The 21,960-nt window shown below is 42.3% G+C and overlaps 1 protein-coding gene and 1 long non-coding RNA gene across 6 annotated transcripts in view; both read right to left on the bottom strand.

Moving 5' to 3' along the window:
- Window positions 1-21,960, bottom strand: part of LOC111264588 (uncharacterized) — a 76,030-nt gene that overhangs the window by 6,184 nt on the left and 47,886 nt on the right. For all 5 annotated transcript variants that reach the window (XM_086970126.1, XM_022840644.2, XM_086970128.1 and 2 more), the window contains 6 exons: window positions 20,529-20,754; window positions 20,198-20,377; window positions 11,928-11,965; window positions 8,545-8,738; window positions 5,494-5,640; window positions 3,620-3,884 (listed from right to left, as the gene is read on the bottom strand). In XM_086970126.1, coding sequence (XP_086826252.1) covers window positions 3,620-3,884; window positions 5,494-5,640; window positions 8,545-8,738; window positions 11,928-11,965; window positions 20,198-20,377; window positions 20,529-20,754 — 1,050 coding nt within the window. The remainder of the gene's footprint in view (window positions 1-3,619; window positions 3,885-5,493; window positions 5,641-8,544; window positions 8,739-11,927; window positions 11,966-20,197; window positions 20,378-20,528; window positions 20,755-21,960) is intronic.
- On the bottom strand, window positions 11,106-11,916 carry LOC147752933 (uncharacterized). The gene is made up of 2 exons (XR_015312736.1): window positions 11,618-11,916; window positions 11,106-11,331 (listed from the first exon to the last, which is right to left on the bottom strand). It is a non-coding gene; the product is annotated as an uncharacterized LOC147752933 (long non-coding RNA).

Genomic DNA, 21,960 nt, shown 5'->3' on the forward strand with positions numbered 1-21,960 from the left:
AAGAAAAGTTTTGCACCATCACTACTGCTGTCAGCTAAACTTGTCGCTGACGCTGTCGCTGCTATGGCGACCGCAGCAGCGTCGGCAACAGTCACAATAGCCCGTCAACGAGATTCGTTTGCCGAGCATCCGTTGTTGTTGTTCGGTAACGGTAAGTGGCGCTAACGACAAAGACAAAAAAGAAACAAGAACAACCACGATGACGACAACGCAGACGACAATAACAACGAGTAAGTCGGAGTCAAGCAGAAATAGCTCTTACTTATGAATGCTAGCTGCTCCGAGGAATAAAGATTATGACCTGCTGCTGCACCAGCTGTGGCATACGGGCTGAACGGCTACACAGTAACCCCAATGGCACACTATGCGACGGCGATTACTGCTGGTAATCTACGACGATAGCTGATAACGACAACTCTGACAACATTAAATGACTTAGGACTCAAACGACGAACGCTATCGTCGTCGAACAAAATTGAGTCCGAGAGATACTAACTGTTACAGCGGCGATAGCAACAATAATTGCCGGGCGATACCGCAGCGGAACAAGGACGCTCTGTGGCCGTCATTTCTGAACAATAACGATGACGACAACAACTGCAGTAGTCTGCAGAATACTCAGCACCTACGGCCGTACGTACCGCTACGACAGCATCGGTAAATGACGCTCGTGATGGCAATAGCTTTAATAACATCAGCAACAATACATAGGACTTGGATAGCATTTAGGAGCTGACTGAGAAGATCATGATGAAGACATATGATGCCGAGAAGCGTGCAGATAATATAGCTAACAATGGGTTATAGCTAAGGACAATGGTGTCATCTCGTATTCGTCGCACGGCATGGCAGGGCGATACGAGCGCCACCGCCACCGCCGCCGTTGCAGCTGCTGCTGCTGTTGACGGGTAATTTCTCGTCTCATAGCGTGTTAATCGCTATTGACGTTGCTCGTTAAGTGATCGCGCAGGACACAACGAGTAGGGCCGGTGTACTTGGCCGGCGGCTGCAGTCGCCGAGTGTCGTGGTGTCAGACACCGTAACGATCATTTTCGTAAATACACCAACAGTAGCAACATTATAGCTTCGTTTACCCCTGGCTGTATTTGTCGTCGTATGCCTAGCGCAAGCGCCACGAGCAACTCGAAGAACAGCGTGCGATTATCTGATGTCAGGGAGGCGTTAACTCTGAGCACGTTTGCATGCTGATATACCATACTACAACATGGCGAAGGGCCGAGGCGCTGGAGAAGCTATATTTCTTCCGTGGGTCAGTCATCGACCTACCGATGTGATAATATATGCCGCTCCAGTATATCCTATGCGAATCTAAACGATATTACCGCCGTATTATAGGAATATGCTGTATCCATGGGGTTGAACCGCACTTGGAGATGTTTATTCTGCCATCAGCTGGATAGGCACAACGTTCAAGTGGCCACTCATAGACGTGTAACTAATGGACTGGTTAACCATCATGGCCGGACGAATGCTGGCATATATTTATATACATGTCTTTATACGCATATCTAATATGAAAGAATTGATAACGCATGACCCAGTTGCACGGTGTTAGGTCGCTGAAGAGACGCATGCCTAATAGGTTCGGCGGGAGCTGTACTGCCACTGAATGCGATCAGGCCGAAGACTGATCCTTATGATAGACTGGTAATGTTGCGAGTTGCAAGCAACAAACCGGAACACAAACGTCCACGAACGCAGAATCGGAGCGCAGATATTTGCTCATTGTATATTCCGCCAAGCTGAACTAGATATTTGGCACACGTGCAGAGTGTACCAGGCAGATCAGGTGCTATTTTTGCCGATTGTTAGATCTGACGTGGCACTCCGTGTTCGTAAGATAGCTACACCATACATGTAGTAACAATAGCTTATTAAAGTTCGCCCAAAGAGCGAATTTGGTTTGTAGCCGAGAGCCGTTTTCCTGCTAGAGTTAAAATAGAATGAAATTATGGCAGAAATATTTGGACAGCTACCGTAATTAACTGGTAGCGATGGAAGAACGGTACTGTCGACGAAAATACTAGTTAATAGCACGCGAAGAACAGCTAACGCGGCAGCTCGAGCGCATCGAGCTTGTGAAGTAATTCCCAGCTGACAGCGTCGACTTCGATGACTGTTGAAAAATAAACGATGCAACGATACTGACATCCATGTCCAGAGGGATAAAAGACTGCTTTTGCACGTTGCACAGATCTACGGACACCGCATGCGCATGCGGAAAGGCCAATTGAACGTCTGCGTGAAGCATATCTATGATTCGGCTTTACGCAACGCAGCGGCCACCATCGAGAGTCGCATGTTGTCCTCCGCTGCGGAATATGAACATTAATGAATAGGCCGACATACACAGAGATGAGCAGTCCCCAGACAGCTCTGGCCATAATCAACGGGTTCTTCTCGCTGCTGTCACACGACCTAACCGACTGCGAGGAATCAGTCTTAGTTCATTTCTAGCCAACCATTACCACTATGGACGTTACCGGCAACGCCGACGACATATCTCGATAGCTGCTTCAGATCATTTGCGTTGGTTCGCTTTCAAAAAAAGCGAAGTTCGTTTAACGAGACACATAAGGAAAAACGAAAAAATGACGCGAGCAAAAACATTGTTATAAATGCTTTGTAAAGGCGTTACGCGTACTGTGAACCCGGGTCAATCTTTAGCTGAGCACAGAGGCCGGTCTGCAATAAGGTAACCGTACACTGCCAAACGCTGCACAACACGGAGCGATGCGATGCTTTGTTACGTTCGAGCCGTCTTAGCTGTAAGGTGTGATAGGTGTATCTTAATATGGAAGTCCATTTGATTCATACGCTGATACGTGGTCTTTCCGTGCATGGGGAGATAAGCATATACTGTAATTGGTCTTAATATGCATGAGGAGAATACTCGATAGTCTGTGGTCCGGCCGGTGACCGGCGTGCCATAACACGAAAATTCGTCGGTGAAATTTGCTGGATCTGCGAGGAAAATGACTACATTTCCTATAGAAAGGTAAATAGTCAACTGGTGGTTAACATTAAAAGTGTGCATGTGAAGCCATTTAAAATTACGTGTGCATTCAGATAGCAACATGTTATCATGTCGGGCCATTTTATCACCGTAGCGGCGTCGTTAATATGCGGATATTGACGTTTGCCTTTTAGGGTTCAGCATTTCCAATCTATAATGGATTACCGTTCTTCTATTTCATTTAACGAGGAACCAAGGATATCTAAAAACAACTATGAATACAATGGTAAAATGTGTTCAACACATTATGGACTCTATTGCATATATTATCGGTTTCGCATATTCGACGTGGCAGCTCAGGCTCAAATCGACGGGCTGTCCAAATAGATCTAAGCTGTATCCCTCTTAACTCATTACATTGAATCGCTTAAATATAAGCGCGGATCTCAGGCAAATCGAGTTCCAGCTCATTGGTATTGTTTTCCGTTGTATACAGGTTGTCGATACTTGCACGCGTCTTAACCAACGTCGTTTTAGCTCTTGTCTTGTTTTACTTCAGTTGTACCTACACTATACTCAATACATTGTGTACTGTCATATGGTAGGTGGAAAGTATAATATTATTTATCTATTTGCGCTTACAATTAGTGGGTTATGGCGGAGCGCGGTAACGCGCTGAGCGCAGGGGCTGAGCTCGATGATCTCCTCGATGATTTCCTCGATCTCCACCTCCCCCTCTTCATCGCCGTCGCCATTGGCTTCATCGTCTTCGGTGTCGTCAGCATCACCATCGACTTCTTCAAACGACTCAACGTCCTCATCAGTCGCCTCGAGATCCTCTTCGCCGGATGAAGGCTCCTCAACAATCGGCGTAACAAGTGGCTGATCCTGGCCGGTTAACTTCATTCTGTAATAAGACGGGTAATGATGACGAGCACGAAATGCGCGAGCAAGCGCAAATTAACTATTATTAATGCGCTAGCGTTAAGCTGAACTAGAATTTGGCGGCGGTGGTAGCTCAACAGTACAATAGGAGACTCGTTTAAATGCTTGACCGAATAGTACTTCACGACCTGAGTGAGAACCGGCTCACATTCGGTTTCTCTACAGCATTTTTCGAACTGGTACAAAAGCCTGCCTAACTAACGTCATTTCTCACTGTCCCCAAACAGTCACGAGCATTGTTTGTTCATAAGATGCACATACGGAAACGCACGCGCGCACGTAACTGTTAAATCCTAGACGCAGCTATCGTTGCTGTCGTTCACCGATGCTATTGCATTGGCTTTAGAACAGCGAAATGATCGGGGTCCAGCAGAGCCAGTTGGCACGTACTAATGATGTAGCCAAGCCTCGTTTTGTGTGTACCAGGCCCAGTCGATGGCGCCATGATGGGGTTTCCAACCAACACCAACTGTTACGGGGGCCAGAGGTCAAATAAAAGATAGATATGGTCATAATCAGTGCAATGGCGGCGCCAGCGGTCCAGGTTGGCACTATAATAGGTAATGTAATCGCCACCACTCAACTTGAAACCCTTAGCAATCCTCTATCTATTACGCTCGATTTAGTGCCGTTGCCGCAAAAAAACTACGGCAACAATAGTTTCTCATCAAGGGCAGAAAAAGCCACAGCGTATTCGATGTCTATCGCGTTCGATCTATGTATCACTGAATATGATACCGTTGTACCATGGTGCCGCTTAACGTGGCTACACTCTCGCATTGGTTATTCCAGTGGGTTCGAATTGGATCGCGTAAGTTCGCTAATAACCGTTCCACCAAACACAGACAGTCAGGCAACTGCTAAATATAGAACGGGAACGACTGCGTTGGGTAACCAAAACCGCCGTCATTTAGACACCTTTGCCTTAAGTAAATATAGATGCATGGAAAATTGCTTCTTTCGTCGGTTCACAATGGTAGCCATGGCGGCGACAGATAACATTCACAACGGTAAGTCTTGTACTGGCCAGAGAATGTAAAGGTAGAAGGCCGGGAGCCAGAAACTGCCCATCGGCATTTGACGCAGCGCAAACCTTAACCGCAGGGGCATGTTTCAGCTCAGTGGGCCGCACGTGAGGGAGCGATTGCGCGTACTAACGAGATGTTCAGTTGGAGCTGGAGAGGCTACAAAGAGATGCCCAATAATCTAGAAGGACACCTAGTAACTAGGCAATTGGATTTATCTAGCCACGAGGGAGTGCCTAAAAGAAGACATAAGGCGCGAGATTGAGGGGATGGGTTTTCCGTGTTAGCAGAGTTCAGAGAGCAAAATAGAGCTCAATTTATTAATTTTATGTTGGTTATGTAGTAAAAGAATAGACCAAAGACAGGCAAATGGGTCTATTTTTCTAGAATATTGAGGATTTACTTTTGTATATATGAGATCTTACATAAATCATCGGTGTATTGGTCCAGAATCTATCGATATATCGAAAATCGCTGACAGAACAAATGAGCATCATTTACGCCATGCCAAGAGTTTAGCCATATAACTTTGTTATTGAAACACACATCGTTTGGAGCGAGTTGATCTTGTCAGTGAGCTGTTTCACTTGTTTATTGCACTCGTGCCGTATGTCCGCAAGTTCGTTTTCACGAGCCATATTCAGCTCTTTGATTTCCTTGTTGAGCCTTTCTTGCCAATACAATTCGACGTTTCTGAAAAAAAAATGCAAGCAAATAAACATCGTATATAATAAGATATTCAGAAGGTGTAATTATTAGTATTATAACAGCCAAAGACAAATTGCACGTCACGTTATATATCGAGCCTTACTTATCCTCTATATCGTATCATATATTTTGCCAGCGAATACATGATTATCAAGGTGTCCGTCGCTTTGGCGGAATAGGACGACCGATGATTAGCTATTGGTTCGATGGTACTCGGCATTGCAGCGAACCAACGCGCGTGCACCACTTCCGTAGCGTCTTGTCCTGCCACGTAAACACTAATACGGTAATTCAATTGGTTTGTCTGCTTAATTGTGTAGTAAATGATTAGTTATGATTTACTAATACTGATGCTGTACATGACAGGACAGTCTCGGTGACGGATAGGTGTGAGCAGCAACGACACTGTAGATATAGTTTTTTCGGTTATTTGATCAGCATATATCGTAGGTACGCGTACACTCGATGTACACAATCGAACAAAAGGTTGTTAGTTGACTTGTTTACTTAAGCATTGGTGCTATCTTGCTACTGAATCAGGACTGATGTCCTAACAGCATTGTACAGTCACTTGAAAGGCAAGACGTAATGTAAAGTGTAAAACATTACATAGGACACAACATAAAATTGAACTGCTAGCCTCATGTGCATCTCGAAATCCCTGACCCATTCGGGTCCTGATGCTCTTGCAACCTACTAGCTAGCGTACGGCTAGTAATAGGTTGTCGTCCAGGTATCGAATTGCTGCTGTTTTTCCCCTGCTCTGTTTTCCATTTGTCAACTTCTAAGGTCTAATTATCTGTTGACGTCTGTTGAATGCTAACATCGACGTTGATATTGTTGGGCTGTATATGACTAGCGACCAGTGTTTTTGGCTCTATACATAAAATTGAGCCAATTGAGACTTCTGTTTAGGTGGCATAGTATTACTGCTGTAGCTGTTATCAGTGTCGTTTCGATATCATCGCTTGCTATCAGTTTCAGTCGGCCTTCTTCTGCTGCCCTCACGCTTCAGGTAGACATGTCACTAAATCGTTACTAGAACAGTACGAATTTTATTTGCGCAATGGTGCGTGATGACCAGCGAGGTTTTTTTCTGCTGCTGATTATTCTGATGATAAATTTTTCGGCGATCAATTTAACGAAAAAGATCCAGGGTGATAGCTTATTACGGTTCGATCTGGTAATAGTAATACTTATACCGAAGTTATAACGAATTATGCCGATACAGCCAGCGTTGCTGTTGCTGGAATTAGTGTCAAAATGAGGATGCCGGCAATGACGACGACGCGACATTGGTGCTGATCATGGGGACGAAAAGCCAATAGGAGGCGACGGCAGCAACGGCATAAACAGCCGTAGTAACAGTAACAGCCGGCGCAAGTAACGAGTTCGGTAAGAAAACACAGGGTGTGTAGTGACGGGTATGGTATAGCGAGGATCCCAGCAACAGCAGAACGAAACGAAACATCAACACCAGCGATAAGAGAAACTAGTTACATGAAGATGCGGAATGAACTGTTACTCTTTGCCAACACTACCGAAAGCAATGGCAGCAGCAAATGCAACAGAGATGCATGCCTATGCCAAGCAGCATCAACGGTTTAGTCGAAAGAGCAAACGCTCTTGGGCATTACGGTCACGATGGCCATGAGGACAAGGCAAACTGGCAACGAAGTCCTTCCTGAGAGAAGCGCGGTGACAGATGCTACCGTTACGAACAGTCTGTAATGTCTGCTTATTATCCTATGCAGTCGGACTCATGCATTGGGCACGTGCAAAGGCACGCGGCTACAGTTATAGTATCATTGGTGTATGTGTATAAGTACCACTCTGGGAGGTTCGGCAGGGGTGGTCGCTTCGGGTGAACGCTGAAGCTGGTTGGCAAATACGCAGTCCTAATAATTCAACTACTGTTGAGTTTGCTTTTTTACTCGTGACGCTAGTTCGCACAGTTAGTGGGGTCGATAGACATAAAGCTAATTCTTTCGGTGCTGTACATTATTGGCAATCGCTAGATAAGACGCAATGCCTGCCGCTTTTACCAGATCTGACTAGCTATTGTTTGAGGGTGGAAGGGTGTTGGCCTCGATGACCCGTTTTACCAGTCACTCAAATCCTCTTTTCTTCTCGAACATATAGAGGCACTTACTGCCAAAGACCGAACTGCACAAGAACTCGTCATAGGCGATCCTTTTATTTTCACTATTTAGTTTAGAAGAGAGACATGAAATCGTTACGGCATAGAAAAGGAAACAGCGTTAAAAGATTGTATACAGATGCGAAATACATTGACGTATATTTTACCGATATCCGGTGCGAACGTTTCCGCCACGCACTTCGATTAGGTTTTACCTCATCCAGTTTCCCTCATGTAGCAACTATTTTAGACGGCTTTCTATTTTCTCGATTATAAGAAATCGCAATACTATCATAACAGTAAATATCATACACATATACGACTCGGTAAGGGACGTAAGGGTTGAGTAAACAAGAGTAACTGCTGTGTAATTCTTACAGCTTAGATTCCTTGAAAGTTCGAACATAAATTGCGATGAAATGAGCCCAGTCGAAGACGCTGGTTACCTTCAGGAGGAGGGATTATAGCGAAAAGTTTTTTGCAATTAACTTTTTACTTCAATTCGTTGAACATATACAACATAGTACTTAGAATTATTGAATTTAAGTTAATTAGGTTAAACCCTATCAGCACTTGGATACTGCTGTTTTTAGTCTATTTTTTCCGTGGATGCGCATTATGCGATGCTAGAAGCGATAATTCTGGGATGTAAACTGCTGGACATATCCTTCGTGAAAACGAAATTTAAGAAATGGCCAAATATCAACTACAAACTGATTAATGATATCAGTGCAAAAATCACATCGGACCTGATTTGGTTAGAAGCCTCCGTACGAACTTTGATTACTTCGTCCTGCTTCTGACGAAGTTGGTCCTGGACTTCACTGAGTTGTAGCTTAAACTCTGCCAGCTTTTCGCTGTCTTCTAGATACTCTTGAGCGTTGGCCGAGGAGGCGCTCGATGAAAACGATCTTCCGATGAATGCTTGAACACCTTTATCTGTCTGCATTGTAGGAATCGAAGAGAGTAAAAAAACAATCGATTAGACAATAAAAGTAAGGCCAATAATGATTACACATTATTTACTGTCGCATAATATTCTGAGGCGGTGGGCTCGACTAGGAGGAAAACCTGACCTATTTATGAAGTCCTGCAATCCGCACAACGAGACCAACGCCGAGAATACCTTTTTAAATTGTTAAAGAAACCTATTAAATGGTTAATAGAATAGTCCTATATCGTTTAATGTTACAAGGAATTCAGTACAACATTTAGACCCGTCCACATTAAAAAAAAATTCTGGAAACGTACCAAAAAAAAAAAGGTAGCCATTGTGTCATTTACAAAATGTTGATGTTCTCAGTGAAAACGTCGTCCAAAACCGGGTCACCTGAACAATCGTCGATTTCCGCCAATTCTATCAAAAAGACCCGCGTCTCGCAAACATGTTCTTTCAGAAATAAATTCCCATATCAGGGTATCTCTTGTTGAGAAAACGACTCAATATCATGGGACTTTTACATTAAGCATCGTTCAAAAGCATCGTCACAGATATGAACAGAAGTGGCAGGACATTCCGATGACATAATACGCTTGTTCAGTTCGATCGCTTGGCCCTAGACCTATCGATTTAAGGTAAGGCTAGCGAAAAAAAAAAGCATTGATATTGACAAGGTTCAGCAATACGCGTGTGGTAAACATGAACCTTCGCTGTTAAATACCGGTTTAGACGAATTCGAATTTAGTAAGTTCATCGATTTCCAGTACTGAAACGTCCAGGAAAAGCGGGTTATCAACAGAAGCTGATTTTGTCGACGACGTCGCGAGCTTGAACGACTACAGCTCATCCCAGCGAAGATACGTAGCGGGATGTGTAATAGGATAATATCGTCACAGCCTTTTGCAACTTTTGTTAACCGCAAACCACCGTCGTCCATATACTACAGCTGACTAGAGTCAAAGGTTTTATCTACGTTGTTGAGACTACTACTATGACTGATGAAACGGCTATCGTAGCAGCTGCTGCTGCTGCTGCTGCTGTCAAAACGAAAAGCCGTGTTGTCATTTCGCGATTTTTTCGTCAGATTAGCTCTGAATGACAGTGGCTCCCCCTATAAGAAGCGAACGGTAGCTCCGGCCGTCAGCCAACTTCATCGTCATGTGAACAAAAGAAGACGACAAAGAACAGGCAAAAAAGCCTGCGAGAGAATTGTATCTTCTGCGTTATAACGGTAGAAGTTTTCTGACAGAACCAGCATAAAGTCACACAGCCAGCCAGAGAAGCCAACCTTACCGCTGACCTATGTCACCACGGTAGGAGCTCGCTGCACTAAGGATTGAAGCACGATGAGACATCAGCCCTTGAAGACGTCAGAAATTTGAGTTAGCCGTCAACGTCTTGGTGAGTGCCGCTGTTGTCATTGCTTGGAGTGAGCGATTTGAATATATGCTTCGGCAGGGAAGATGGCGCGTGCTCTTATAATGTTGCGTAAGTGGACTTTGCGCGATGCGAAATCGATAAATAGGTGGGAGTCAGTCTTGTCAATTGGCATATCGTGGCCAGAAGATCCGAGAGGTACGAAAATCTCTGACCTGATGGCGATAGAACCGCATACTGTGTGTAACAAATGCTAGAAATCGACTAATCTAATTATATGTTTCGAGTTGTTTAGTTAAAAATAATTCTCAGCGCTTCCGGAACTCTCTCATCACGACAACCCCCGACGCATCTATAGACATCTAAACAGTGTACCATTTAGCTCGTAACGTGTCCCCGATATTGAACTGACAACGAGAGATAGCGCGTTGTTCTATAGCACAATATAAACTATTTTCGACTTCAATGCTCATCAAAGGAATTCAAATATGGATCGTTAGAAAATAAACTATATTTGAAATACATCGAAACGTGATTCGGGACTTCGGAAGCATTCACATACAGTCGTTTGGTTATGGTTAATTAGCGGACGTCTGCACAGTTCGAAAAAAACCTACGCTTGCTTACTAGGTACGCCATCGACTAGGTACGCCAGTCTGGTAAATGCCACCCTCTTTTTGGCTAAAATACGCCAACTTCGCTACGTTGCCGCCGCTGAAGTGAGAGAAGGACGATTTTCGCTATGGAATCGTGTAATACTCCGAAGAAAGGAATAACAACCTGAATAGGTGTCTGGCCAATAAGTATATTTTGTAGCCCCATTCGAAAATAACATTGGAGAGACGATGGAAATCCTTTTCTACATTCTTTTTTTATTAAATGTACAGCCAAATAGGCCGAGAAAAACGGTAGACTAAATAAACTGAGTTCGCTCAGAGCGATAGCATTTGTACTTATTGTTCGATCCCACTATGCGTAAGAAAAATACGAGACTTTTACAATAAACTGTTCTGTTTATTTGCTTTGTAACTGTTCTGTTTATTCAGCACGAAACAGAATGTATCAGGACCAGCTCAAACGCATGAAAAGTCAGTGATTGATATTCCATAAAACATGAGGGGCCAATAGCGCGAGTAGAACATTTCAAATCTCCACATCGCGTATTGCCCATGGTAATCACACAGAGGCCCATACATACAGTATCAAGACCCAATCCTGACTGTAAGCATACGAGATAACACAAACCACATGAAAGTAACCCCAAAGTTAATCGAATAGTCAGCCGCTTTTGAATCAAAGGGGCAACTTGAGAATAGCCGTACTGAGAAACATTGCCATTTGCTCAAAGCACTGCTTATGTTATCAACTATTGAGAGACTCTGACAATGACTTGAGCTCTCCGAAACTCAAGATACAATATGGATAAAGGCCTGACGGCGAGCGACAGGCTGGTTTTTCTAAAAAACATAGAAAAACATTACACCTAACGAAACCTGATCTTAGACCTCAGAAATCGACTTGAAACCAGCGCTCACGAGAAGGACCATCCGCTATAAATACACGTGCAGGCTTGCCAGTCTGTAATCCATCTTCGAAACAACAAAATTCCAACCACAATGAACGCATACAAATGGCTGAATCACTTCGTTTTTCTCTACTTCGGTGGGTTCAAATATTGCGCGCAGGCTGGCTGATAATCGTTCATTTCACTCCGTAAACCTAAATGCCGCGAGTGGACACGATTAAGACTGTAATCAACCTAATCTATTTGGGCAATTAGTAGACTGTTGTCGTCGCTGCTGCTGTCATGCTTACCTTTATGACACCGGTCCCGCAATCAGGTGAAGAGCTCACTATAATGACACACAAATAAACAGCAATAAATTATTAATGTATATAAACACATTAATTATAATAACATCGACATAATTTCATGATACCCTGCCGTGCTACATAAAAATTGCTTCTATCGAATGAAAAAATTAGAGCAATTTTAAATCAGTGTGACCATCATCATCCCATCCATCTCGTCTATCGCTGAGTAGACAAATTGGCGATATCTAAATACAAATAATATATTTTCGCTACTCAAGCCGTTGTGGCTGGTACGCACGTCTATATCTTTTCGAAATCTCTTCTAAATAATTGTTCTAAATAGTGCTTAACAGAGTGCTCATGGATGAGACCACTATCAGGGCTTTTCGTTGGGCACGGTCCATTTGTCAAGCATTAATTATGAGGCACTCTTAAAAACAGACAGAACTATATTAATAACGGTAATTTTACAATGTCGATAAAAGCTGCAGAAGTAAAAGGTAGAAGGGGATAGACGATAACGGACAATAATAAACAACCAAAGCGGTATCTTGAAGTGGCAAATGTAGACGTGCGGCGAAAATGTACTGCCATTGTACAACGAGTGGCTTTTTGCAGTTCGATCGAGGTCGAGCTGATGTTGGGTTTGCCAAATTCTGAATATTTAATGCTGGACACTGACCGGACCCCAATCCGTTACGATAGCCCAAAACGCACCAATTAAACGAATCATGCATACTCCATTGTACTACATGGTATTATAGACAGGCGATAGCGCATCTATCTGTTTTAGCCCTGTCCACATCAGGGTACTTCTTCTAGGTTTATGTAGATAATATGACATAACGTTCGCACGAAAACGACGTCTTGCGCCGTTGTTACTGTTAGTGATATGGTCGTCAAAGTGCCTTAGATACTTCGAGACGGGTCGTTTTTGCTAGGGAATGATGCGGCATCTTAGGTTCAATAAGGCAAAATCCAGTGCCTGATGATTTCAAACTATTTTTTTTACAGCAGATGGATTGACAGTGATATATGATATCAAGCAACATGGGGGGATCAGGGATAAAACCTGACTAACTCTGTCTATAATAGTTCTCTTAAGTAGAATGACAAAAGGCTTCTTTTTTCTATTCTAAATATGAAGTCCAGGACGGAAAGCATGAGTAGACATAACTGGCGTTATGTCTCTTTTCGAATGATATGTGTATATATGCAATAGATTGCAATGCAGAATTTTCAAAGAATCTCCCCTCTATTTGTATCGGCGACCACATCTTACTAGTAGAATATTTGGGCTATTATGATTTTGTTTGCAGTATAATCAGCAGACGAGTCAGTTGGAAATTTCGACCCGATACATTTCAAGGATAATTGGTCGCCATATAGATATCATATTAATAGCCATAAATTTATATGTTGCCTCAACAGCATGGCCTTTATGGTTGACTCACGTTAAGCAGAGCCGGGCGCTTCTGCGTGACCACGTAGCCACTCGCTCGGTAGCGCCTAGATGCTGCCGGCGTAATTCGTACTTCTGGTAGTGGTTTTATGTGTATTTTATGTTCTAAAGGACATTTACAAATAGTAGCACGTCCATTCCCTAAGAGCCTGCAGTGTGATTTCGTAATTTTTGTTCATACAAAGATCCACAGTAGACTTAATCTTCACGCAGGTTTACCTATGCAGGCTCATGGCATCACTTAGTCTATCGGAAAAATTTTACGAATATTTACTAAAATTTGTTAAAGCTCTGTTAGGTGTTAGGTAATTAAGGCACAATTCGTCCTGAACTGCCTGCTCCATATGCGCATTATCAGCCACTGTTAATGATATTAAAGATGATAAGCGGAAAGACCTCTCACTAGCAGAAAGAGGGTTAAATAGAAAAAAAATTCACCATCTCATAAATTTGAGGCATTGTTGTACCGTTTCCGAAAGCCTAAACAAGACGCCTATTGTTATTTTCGTGTTTTGATTTTCTAAACGGCGTTAGCCTATCGCATCCGTTAAAAATACTGTGTCCTTTGATAAACGGGAGAAACGGTAGGTGGTTCGACACCTGTTTCAGATCTGCAGGCGAAGCATTGGCCTGTTCGTTTAATGCTCAATGTAGGAAGAATAAAATGCCGTACTTACTGCACTCTTTAATACGGAAGGAACTTTTTGATAGCTATTCAAATTTGACATAGGAACTTTATTTCCAAAGTAGTATACTGTACGCCGTAGTGCACGATCGATACGTTTGGGAAATATATTTTTCTTCCTTCTATAACAGCACATAAGAAGAACTTAGCTAGACTAATTGGGTACAATGCTTTGCTTGCAACAAGCTAAATCGGATTGTCTTTACTCAATACAATCTAAGTAGAATTTATTGAAATTAAATTTGCTTGACAAAAGACGAAGCTCCCAAGCCTTTTACCGCAAAGTTGTCTTTGATTCAAAGGCTAGATGGAAAACAAATACGTCTTCTCTATAATTACATAAACCTTGAACAATTTGTTGGTCATTTCGATAAAGGCATCGTAAAAAAAGGTACGCATGTTCGGACAATGCATATGCAGGACGCCATACGCAAGTATATCATTTACTTTATGGAATAATCACTACATCAGGAAGCCCTTCTATACGGGATTCCGCGCAAATTATGGCGACCAGTATGTCAGTCAGTAGACTGTGTTAGTAACGCGGCTTAGTATGTTCTGGCCGTATGTCTGGATCTAATAATGTTCCTAAGAAGTGTCTTCTTGTGACTCTACATGAAGAGCTCAAGTTCGCTATCTCGACTACATGTTTAATTTAAATAGGCTACTTAAACGATAACATTCTATAGACAATAATCATATGTGTACGCATATTTTGAAAAGAGCTTTTCAGCATCGTTTCATCCTACACACGATACGCTTTGAAGGCGTTTCTGTTCAAGCTCTATCATAAACAAAAACTTATTTTTTAATATCTAACCGTATCGCTATCACAGCTCGTCGCTATAAATACGTGAAAAATGGCCACGGCCGGTCCGGTCACGTTGTCACATGTCCGGTTCAACTTCTAAAACCCAATTAGGCGTAAGCTATAATGGGAACCTCGGACACCATTGCAGACATAACCCTAATATATAATACCGCATCGGACGCTCTTTTTCTGTTCATATATAACAACGGTTCTGCTGTTGGCGCTAGATTATCCTGTTACTGCTATATTCGCTGGGAAATATCTAAAAGGGATTATGATCAAATTGCTACTATCAGCATTAGGATTATTGCCTCTACTATTGACTTCGCTATTTTTATATGACGCTCTATGTCGGCTTGTGTACGCGCATGAATACATTTTGTATAGCTATTGTGCGAGCTATAGTAGCGGCTATTTTATAAAGTAACGAACATTTGCACCGTTGGTGCCGTTTGCCCCGATATGTTTACGATGTATATCGTGCAGTCAACGGCCCCGCAACGTAGCAAAGTTCATGGTGAGTTGAGTTGTCGTCTGTCGCCAGCTACCGAGCCATTGAATAACCAGCGTCTGGTGAAATGTTACGCGTTTAGAGCTATAGGTTGTTGATACTGCTGTTGTTACTTGTAGTACTGAATAAGAAGAAATTACCGAAAATAATGATGAGGCCAAAGAGCCAGATACTTGAGCGCGAATTAACGGTGCCTCCGTTGCCCAGCGGCAATCAAGCCGGGAGAACGAGTCGTCTTTGCACTGTCTCCGGATAACGCTGCTAAAGTTTGTGACTATCTAAATGTATGCTAAAGCAACTTGCGTCAGTGGAGCCGAAACGTATAGGAATAGACGAAAGTTACAAAATTAACCAGCCATATACATTTTTATCCTGTAAGTGGGACAGGTAATATATGCCGACGAACCATTTGTGTCCGGTCCACCTTTTCCTAGTACATGTTATCATGCAGATGTTAATGCGGTGACCAGACGGCCAGTAAAATGTCAACTTGCGGCTCAGAAAAAAATGAAACGAATGATGTATTAGTTTAATTTTACACAAGCTGTGAATAACCCAAGAACACATAATATTTACGTATCGCAGGTTGAGGCTATGGGCTTTTTCCTTAATGTTAAATGCACAGATTTCATAGTGTTTTATGTCCTTTGCGAACAACTATGACGCAGCAACTAGTGACGCTTGTGTTTCCCTAGCAACAGCGACAAGGCTGAGCGAACAGGTTGTGCCGCTTTAGGCCATTTAGGTTGTTGCCTAGTCCTGGATATTTCGTCCCGCGGAAACGGCAGCTCACGAGCTTATAAAATGATGCTGGCCGAATTATCAAGCTGAAGATTGGCAAACTACAGCAAGTAGACAACAGTGGTGACGAACAAGCTGAGAAAAGGTCCTGTTATATTTGTTTCGTCATTGGTATTGTTTCTAAGAGGATGGCAGCACGACAGGCTAAAAATCAGTGAGATTCTTAGACGTAATGGTACTCGTAATATGTTATGTCACGTCTACACATGTTATTATTGTTTTTGAACAGGTAAATAAGTAAGTAACAGCGGTGGAGAGAAACATATTAACTGATCTTGTTTGGCTTTTATGTCTGAAACAGAAACACGAGGAGGATGGGGAAGCTAACAAAGATATAATAAATTGATATTTCTTTGTCTGATGGATAGGGTGCACATTTAGTTTTCAGTAATTTCTTGTTTCTGTGGAGATCTGACATCGTTTATGGCACTGTAACGAGGTCGTTCGCGATTCTAGGTACTATACATTTTCTGTCGTTGCCTGTTTCATCGCCTCGAAAATTTCGGCCTTAATAAAAAAACTGTGTTTCATTCATGTTGTGTTTCGATTAATCATCTAGAGGCATCCGTAATACGATCAAGTCAAATGCTCAAGTGTTTCCTAGGTTTTTGTTTTTTAAAAAAAGTTTTTTAAAAAACATTCACCATGTTGAATTAGAAATACTCCCATGTCTCGCTTTTCCGCCATACCATACTGCATCTAAGTTTTACAATTCACAATTTGTTAAGCTGTGCTCTCTTTTATAGTGCATATATGCATATTTTGGTTATGATTGTTATCACTGGGCCTTGATTCTACACGTGTGCCCAGGGCTAAAAACAGATAGTAACAAGGCACAATGCCGGCTTTGGAACTTTATTATTTTCGAAACCTGACAAATGTCTGCTGCCAAAATTTTACAGGGCACTATAACATTATGTAAGTATGTAACCTTTAATCGATAGATATCTGCTTGTCTAAGATAGATAGCGCAACCTTTAAAACGATCTGTAATATATCTGTTGCACTCGAGTGGACAATTTCACATGATTTTTTAATGTAAAATAGAAGGTTGGCTGATGTGTTCCGTATTTACGTACTGCTACGAAGATCCAAATGTCTAAAGTGTCTGCTGGGTATCGTATAACGGCTAATTTTCTTCTGCTTGATTTAGCAGATTCGCTTTAGCTGGCCAAAGCATATGTGCGCGAGTAAGAACATTACGAGTTTTTTGCTCTGCTAATCTTAGAAGCAGCATGATAAACGTTTGTCTATGACCAGCGTGTAATGAAAGCTAAGTCCTGAATTGACTTATTTAGACGGTAAAGGCGTTCATAAGTGTTCAAACGCCTCGTACCATCCATTCGTTACCCCAAATCCATTTCACTCTTGTAGCATTTTATTCAATGCTTCTTCAATGTTTTTGGTGTTAACATAAATTGTTGACTTTTTCGTTGTTTTCCGATGCTTCTCGCAGCTATATATATATATATATATATATATATATATATATAGCTCCAGAAAACAAGTTATATATATGTAACTTATTTTCTGAAGGATGAAGACATCTGAGTTAGTGTTCTGTTATGCCGCGACTCATTTTCGCACATTTTTCCCCATCCACCTCATTCACCTTGCCCCTATGCGCTCGCCTCCCACCTCCTGTCTCCCCTTTTCTTCCTCCCAAGTGGTTGACGGTGTTCAAGGACGGGAACCTGCATTGGTTTCCCCACGCGGAATCCCTGACTTGCGAATCTGTTCTTTTCCTATACAAAAAAGCTTACTAAATCCAAAAGAGCAGGCAACTCGCGCAGCGACAGCGACGCCGACACGTCATCGGCGTAATCTTCAACCGCCAGCTCTGCCGCAAGCGCGCATAAGCCCGCCACACCTCGCTTGCCGCCGTCATCAACCGGTATCGTTCCTTCATATCAGTTGTTGAATAGCCGGCACGGCTTAAAAATGGCTCGAAAGATTCATGCAGATAGGCCAAGATCGTGAAGGTATCAGTGGTTGAAATATTGATAATAATAACTGTGATGATAGAAGCATCACCGACATCGTACCGCCGAGGCTAAGAAAAAATTGCGTCAGATCGAAATCAGTTTTATTGGTTACTCCGTTCGAGTGTCTGTCGAATCGTCCATAAACGGTCGCAAGCCGAATTGGTCACCGCATTCGATGACAACGGTTAAATCTGCTGGTCCTTACGTCACTTGTCAAACCGACTAGGCGATCTGACACCTTGCCCGACGTCTGCTACCCTTCAGTGTCCAGACTTCTCTCTACCTCCTACGATATGCAGCTTATTTGGCGTACAGACCAGCATTGGTATCTGTCAACAGCGCCTTAGCACCAAGAGACGACAGTAACTAAACTCCTGTTACTATGCGTTTCGAAGCCAGCCATTGTCTGGAATCCTCGCCGGTTGCTTTATTTGCCCTGCGCGGAGCACCGCTTGGACTCACCGTCCACAGCCAACATAGGGCAACGAGAGAAAGAGAGAGACAGGGAAGAGTTACTATTGACAAAGTCAGATCACTTCTGCCCAGTTGTTCCGAGAAACCTCGTGCACCAATGTCACTGATCTGTATTATTTCAACGCATTTCTACATCGCTTTTTTCTATAAAACTTAAATTCAAAATTAAGCACAATATACAGCAAAAGACAGCGAGCTCGGATACCAGACTTTTTTTCTGTACACTTTCGCTATTATACAGGCATTTGCTAGGTAACGGAATGTACCTAGTGGTATATTCTAAGCCCATCTATTTGGCCAACAAACTTCGCTAGACCCTGTTGCGGTAGCCCCATTATCCTTCTAGGTACCATAGCATACAACGCAATCTTTCGCTTAATGATTTTAAGCTTGCGTTGATTACTTAAACTGCTACCCATAAAAAAATGACGACTTTCTTAGTCGACGATTCTTTCCGTTTATTCTGGTTAATTAAGAACACGCCAACCGGCGACGTCGAGCAGCGGGCAATGATGGAGCGCTTCAAACGTAGCCTGTTTCTGTACGATAAATTAGTTATGTTTGACGTGAAATTCCGCGTTTCAAACGATCCAAAAATCGCCACCGCCAACCAGGCAGATCAGTACCGGTGAGAAATTTCCGAGGTCATCTATCTAGTTCATTTATACATATGTGCTTCAATGCACATGTCTTTGTGTGTTTGTGTGCGTATGAAGAAGCGTATTTTCATGTTAAGGCTTTCGCAGTTCATTGTGATATCTGTTTACGCACCGAATAATAAGTTCAGTAAAGTTCGGAGGTTTGCTGGGGGACGAGCAATGTTGCAATACGGTCCGGTACAGCTAATACATAGGTCTAATGAAATATTTCCTTTCTAATCATGTATCAAACTGAGTTCGCCTAGAAAACCCTTACGGTTTGTAATTTTCATGACGGTTGTCTCAGTCATAAAAAGGTCAATGGTAATATTGTGATATTTTAGAGAAAAGAACTAGTTTCTGTAGCATTACTACAATACCATTGAAGGTTTCCTATCGTCAGATTTGATAGTATCTTGCCTTGATTAGTCTGCATTTCGTAATCTCATCGATTTTGCTGAGAATGGTAAAGTAAACGGTTGCGACAGACATCATTTCTTGATCCAAAGATAACCGAAAGTGCTGGATGGGCATTAAGTCTAACGTGTGATTGCAAATATCTCAAATGAGGTCGTTAACGGTTTTTATGGACACTTCGTTTTTGAGCAATGTACAAAAGCGTTTACGTGAACCGACACCGTCTCAAAATATAACCATTAGACACCTGGCGGCAATGCAAGTTGATTCAGGTTTGCAGTTGAATTTGTGTCCATAAATTTTAAGGCCTTTTTAAGAAGCTTCTATATATAGATGTTAAACTTTGTAGGTGATGACGAAACATACTGAAGTGATTATTGTACTATAGGCAACAACACAGATAATAATTATACAGTAACGGCCTCACCAGTTCATTAGATCCAGCCTTTTGAAAGCCAGGCAGCGTTGACAGAAATAGGTACTTGCCCTGTTCGCGCAGGCGACGCAACTCGGCCTGATATTTTTTATGAACTCGGTTTAGTTCGTCATTGAGAAGCTGGTCAAACTCCCGCAGTTCTTCCTCGTGCTGCTTCTTCAGCAACGTAATCTTCTGCTCCAATTTATCTCGAACTTCGCCCAGTTGTTTTTCATGCGCTGTGCGTTGTTCTAAAAAGAGCAATGGAATTGAAGATTTCGGGACATTGTCAAAACAGGGTTCGTCCGTGGCATTGCTATTCGTTAAAGTTAATACAAAATTTGTATCCGTCATTTTCCACCGAGCGATGATCATGTTACTAAATAGTACTCGCCGACCTACCGATTGTATTGATGCTATGAATTCTTGTTAGTTCTTCGCGGAAGCGTTCGACACGCTCTTGAACCTGCCAGTCAAGTTCCGACGCCGATGAGGTGCTGTCCGTGGAATCCTCTCCACTTCCATCATCGTCTTCATCCTCGTCGTCTGAAGAGCCTGCATCCCGTGACATTAGCAGGTCATTTTTCTCTGCAATCGCGTCCTCCAGCTCTTTACGCAACGAAGATAACTGATCCAAACGAGAGAACGAAAATTGCAACGATGCCAAAATCAACGTGATGAAAAATCCTCAAGGACCAGCAAACACGCTATTTTGCTAGCGCATATATTCGGCACCTATTTTTTGGACGCGAAGCGCCTACAAAATATCGTTCGACTTCTGGTTCTGATCTGACCAACAGAATCTCGTATCAGAGAGACATATGCTGGAATACGTGCGTAGATTTGTTTTTAATAATAAATATTTATTCATAGTGCACATGTATGGCTAGCTAAGCCATAAAAGACAATTAATGGTAAATTAATTAATTGTTTTGGTGCAGACTTCAGGGTTCCTCTATGTGGGCCTAATTTCTATTTATATATTATGTAAGAAAAATTATACTATTACTAATGTTATAAAAGCAGAGAGCTTCAAATTATTTCGTACATATTGTATATAGGTTGTTAATATAGCAGTTGTATCCCGCAGAAGCTGCAGGTCACAGACGTGCGGTCTGAACAACCGCTGCAGAAAGCCGTAAAATATAATATAGCATTATTATCGAAAAGAAAGAAGAAAACGAGAAAAATGGCGGAGTAAATAGGGCAAGGCCGTACAAAATCATTTTCAGTAAAGTCCTCCTTCGTCGGCGGCGATAATTACCGTCATTGTGCCTATGCCCACTATACAATGGGGCAATAGCCAAATAAAAAGGTCTTAGCAACCCAAGATAATAATAATTATAATAAGTGCAGCTACTAAGCGCATCATGTATCCCCGCGCCGTTATCCGAATCGCCTTCGTATCCGATCTTGAAAAACTGGCTGCTATGCTAGTTTATAAAAATGAATATAGAATATATTTGTATAGACGAGCTTTCTGCTCGTCTGCGACGACGAGGTCTGCGTTTCTATCCCGCAAAGTATTATGTGAAATAATGCAAATTCAAGATCATATCGAAAAGTGTTCACTCTAGGGTACTAAAATAAGGGAAAGTTCATGGACCTATCAAGAATGTAGTATACCACTTTAGTATTCCGCTCATTGAGTTAATAGAAATTAGTTATAATCGAACAAACCTCCTGACTTCGTAAGTAGTCTTACAGAATAAATCGGCTTCAGTAACCTTAGTTAACTGCCTTAGTTGTATATATAACAAAAAAAAAAATCATCTTCCAGAAGAAAGAAACTAGCCGCAACAAAAAGAAACACCAAACAAATCTTTCCCCTTTG

Source organism: Varroa jacobsoni, unplaced genomic scaffold (assembly GCF_002532875.2).
Source record: "Varroa jacobsoni isolate VJ856 unplaced genomic scaffold, vjacob_1.0 scaffold_878, whole genome shotgun sequence".
In the NCBI taxonomy this organism is placed as follows: Eukaryota; Metazoa; Arthropoda; class Arachnida; order Mesostigmata; family Varroidae; genus Varroa; species Varroa jacobsoni.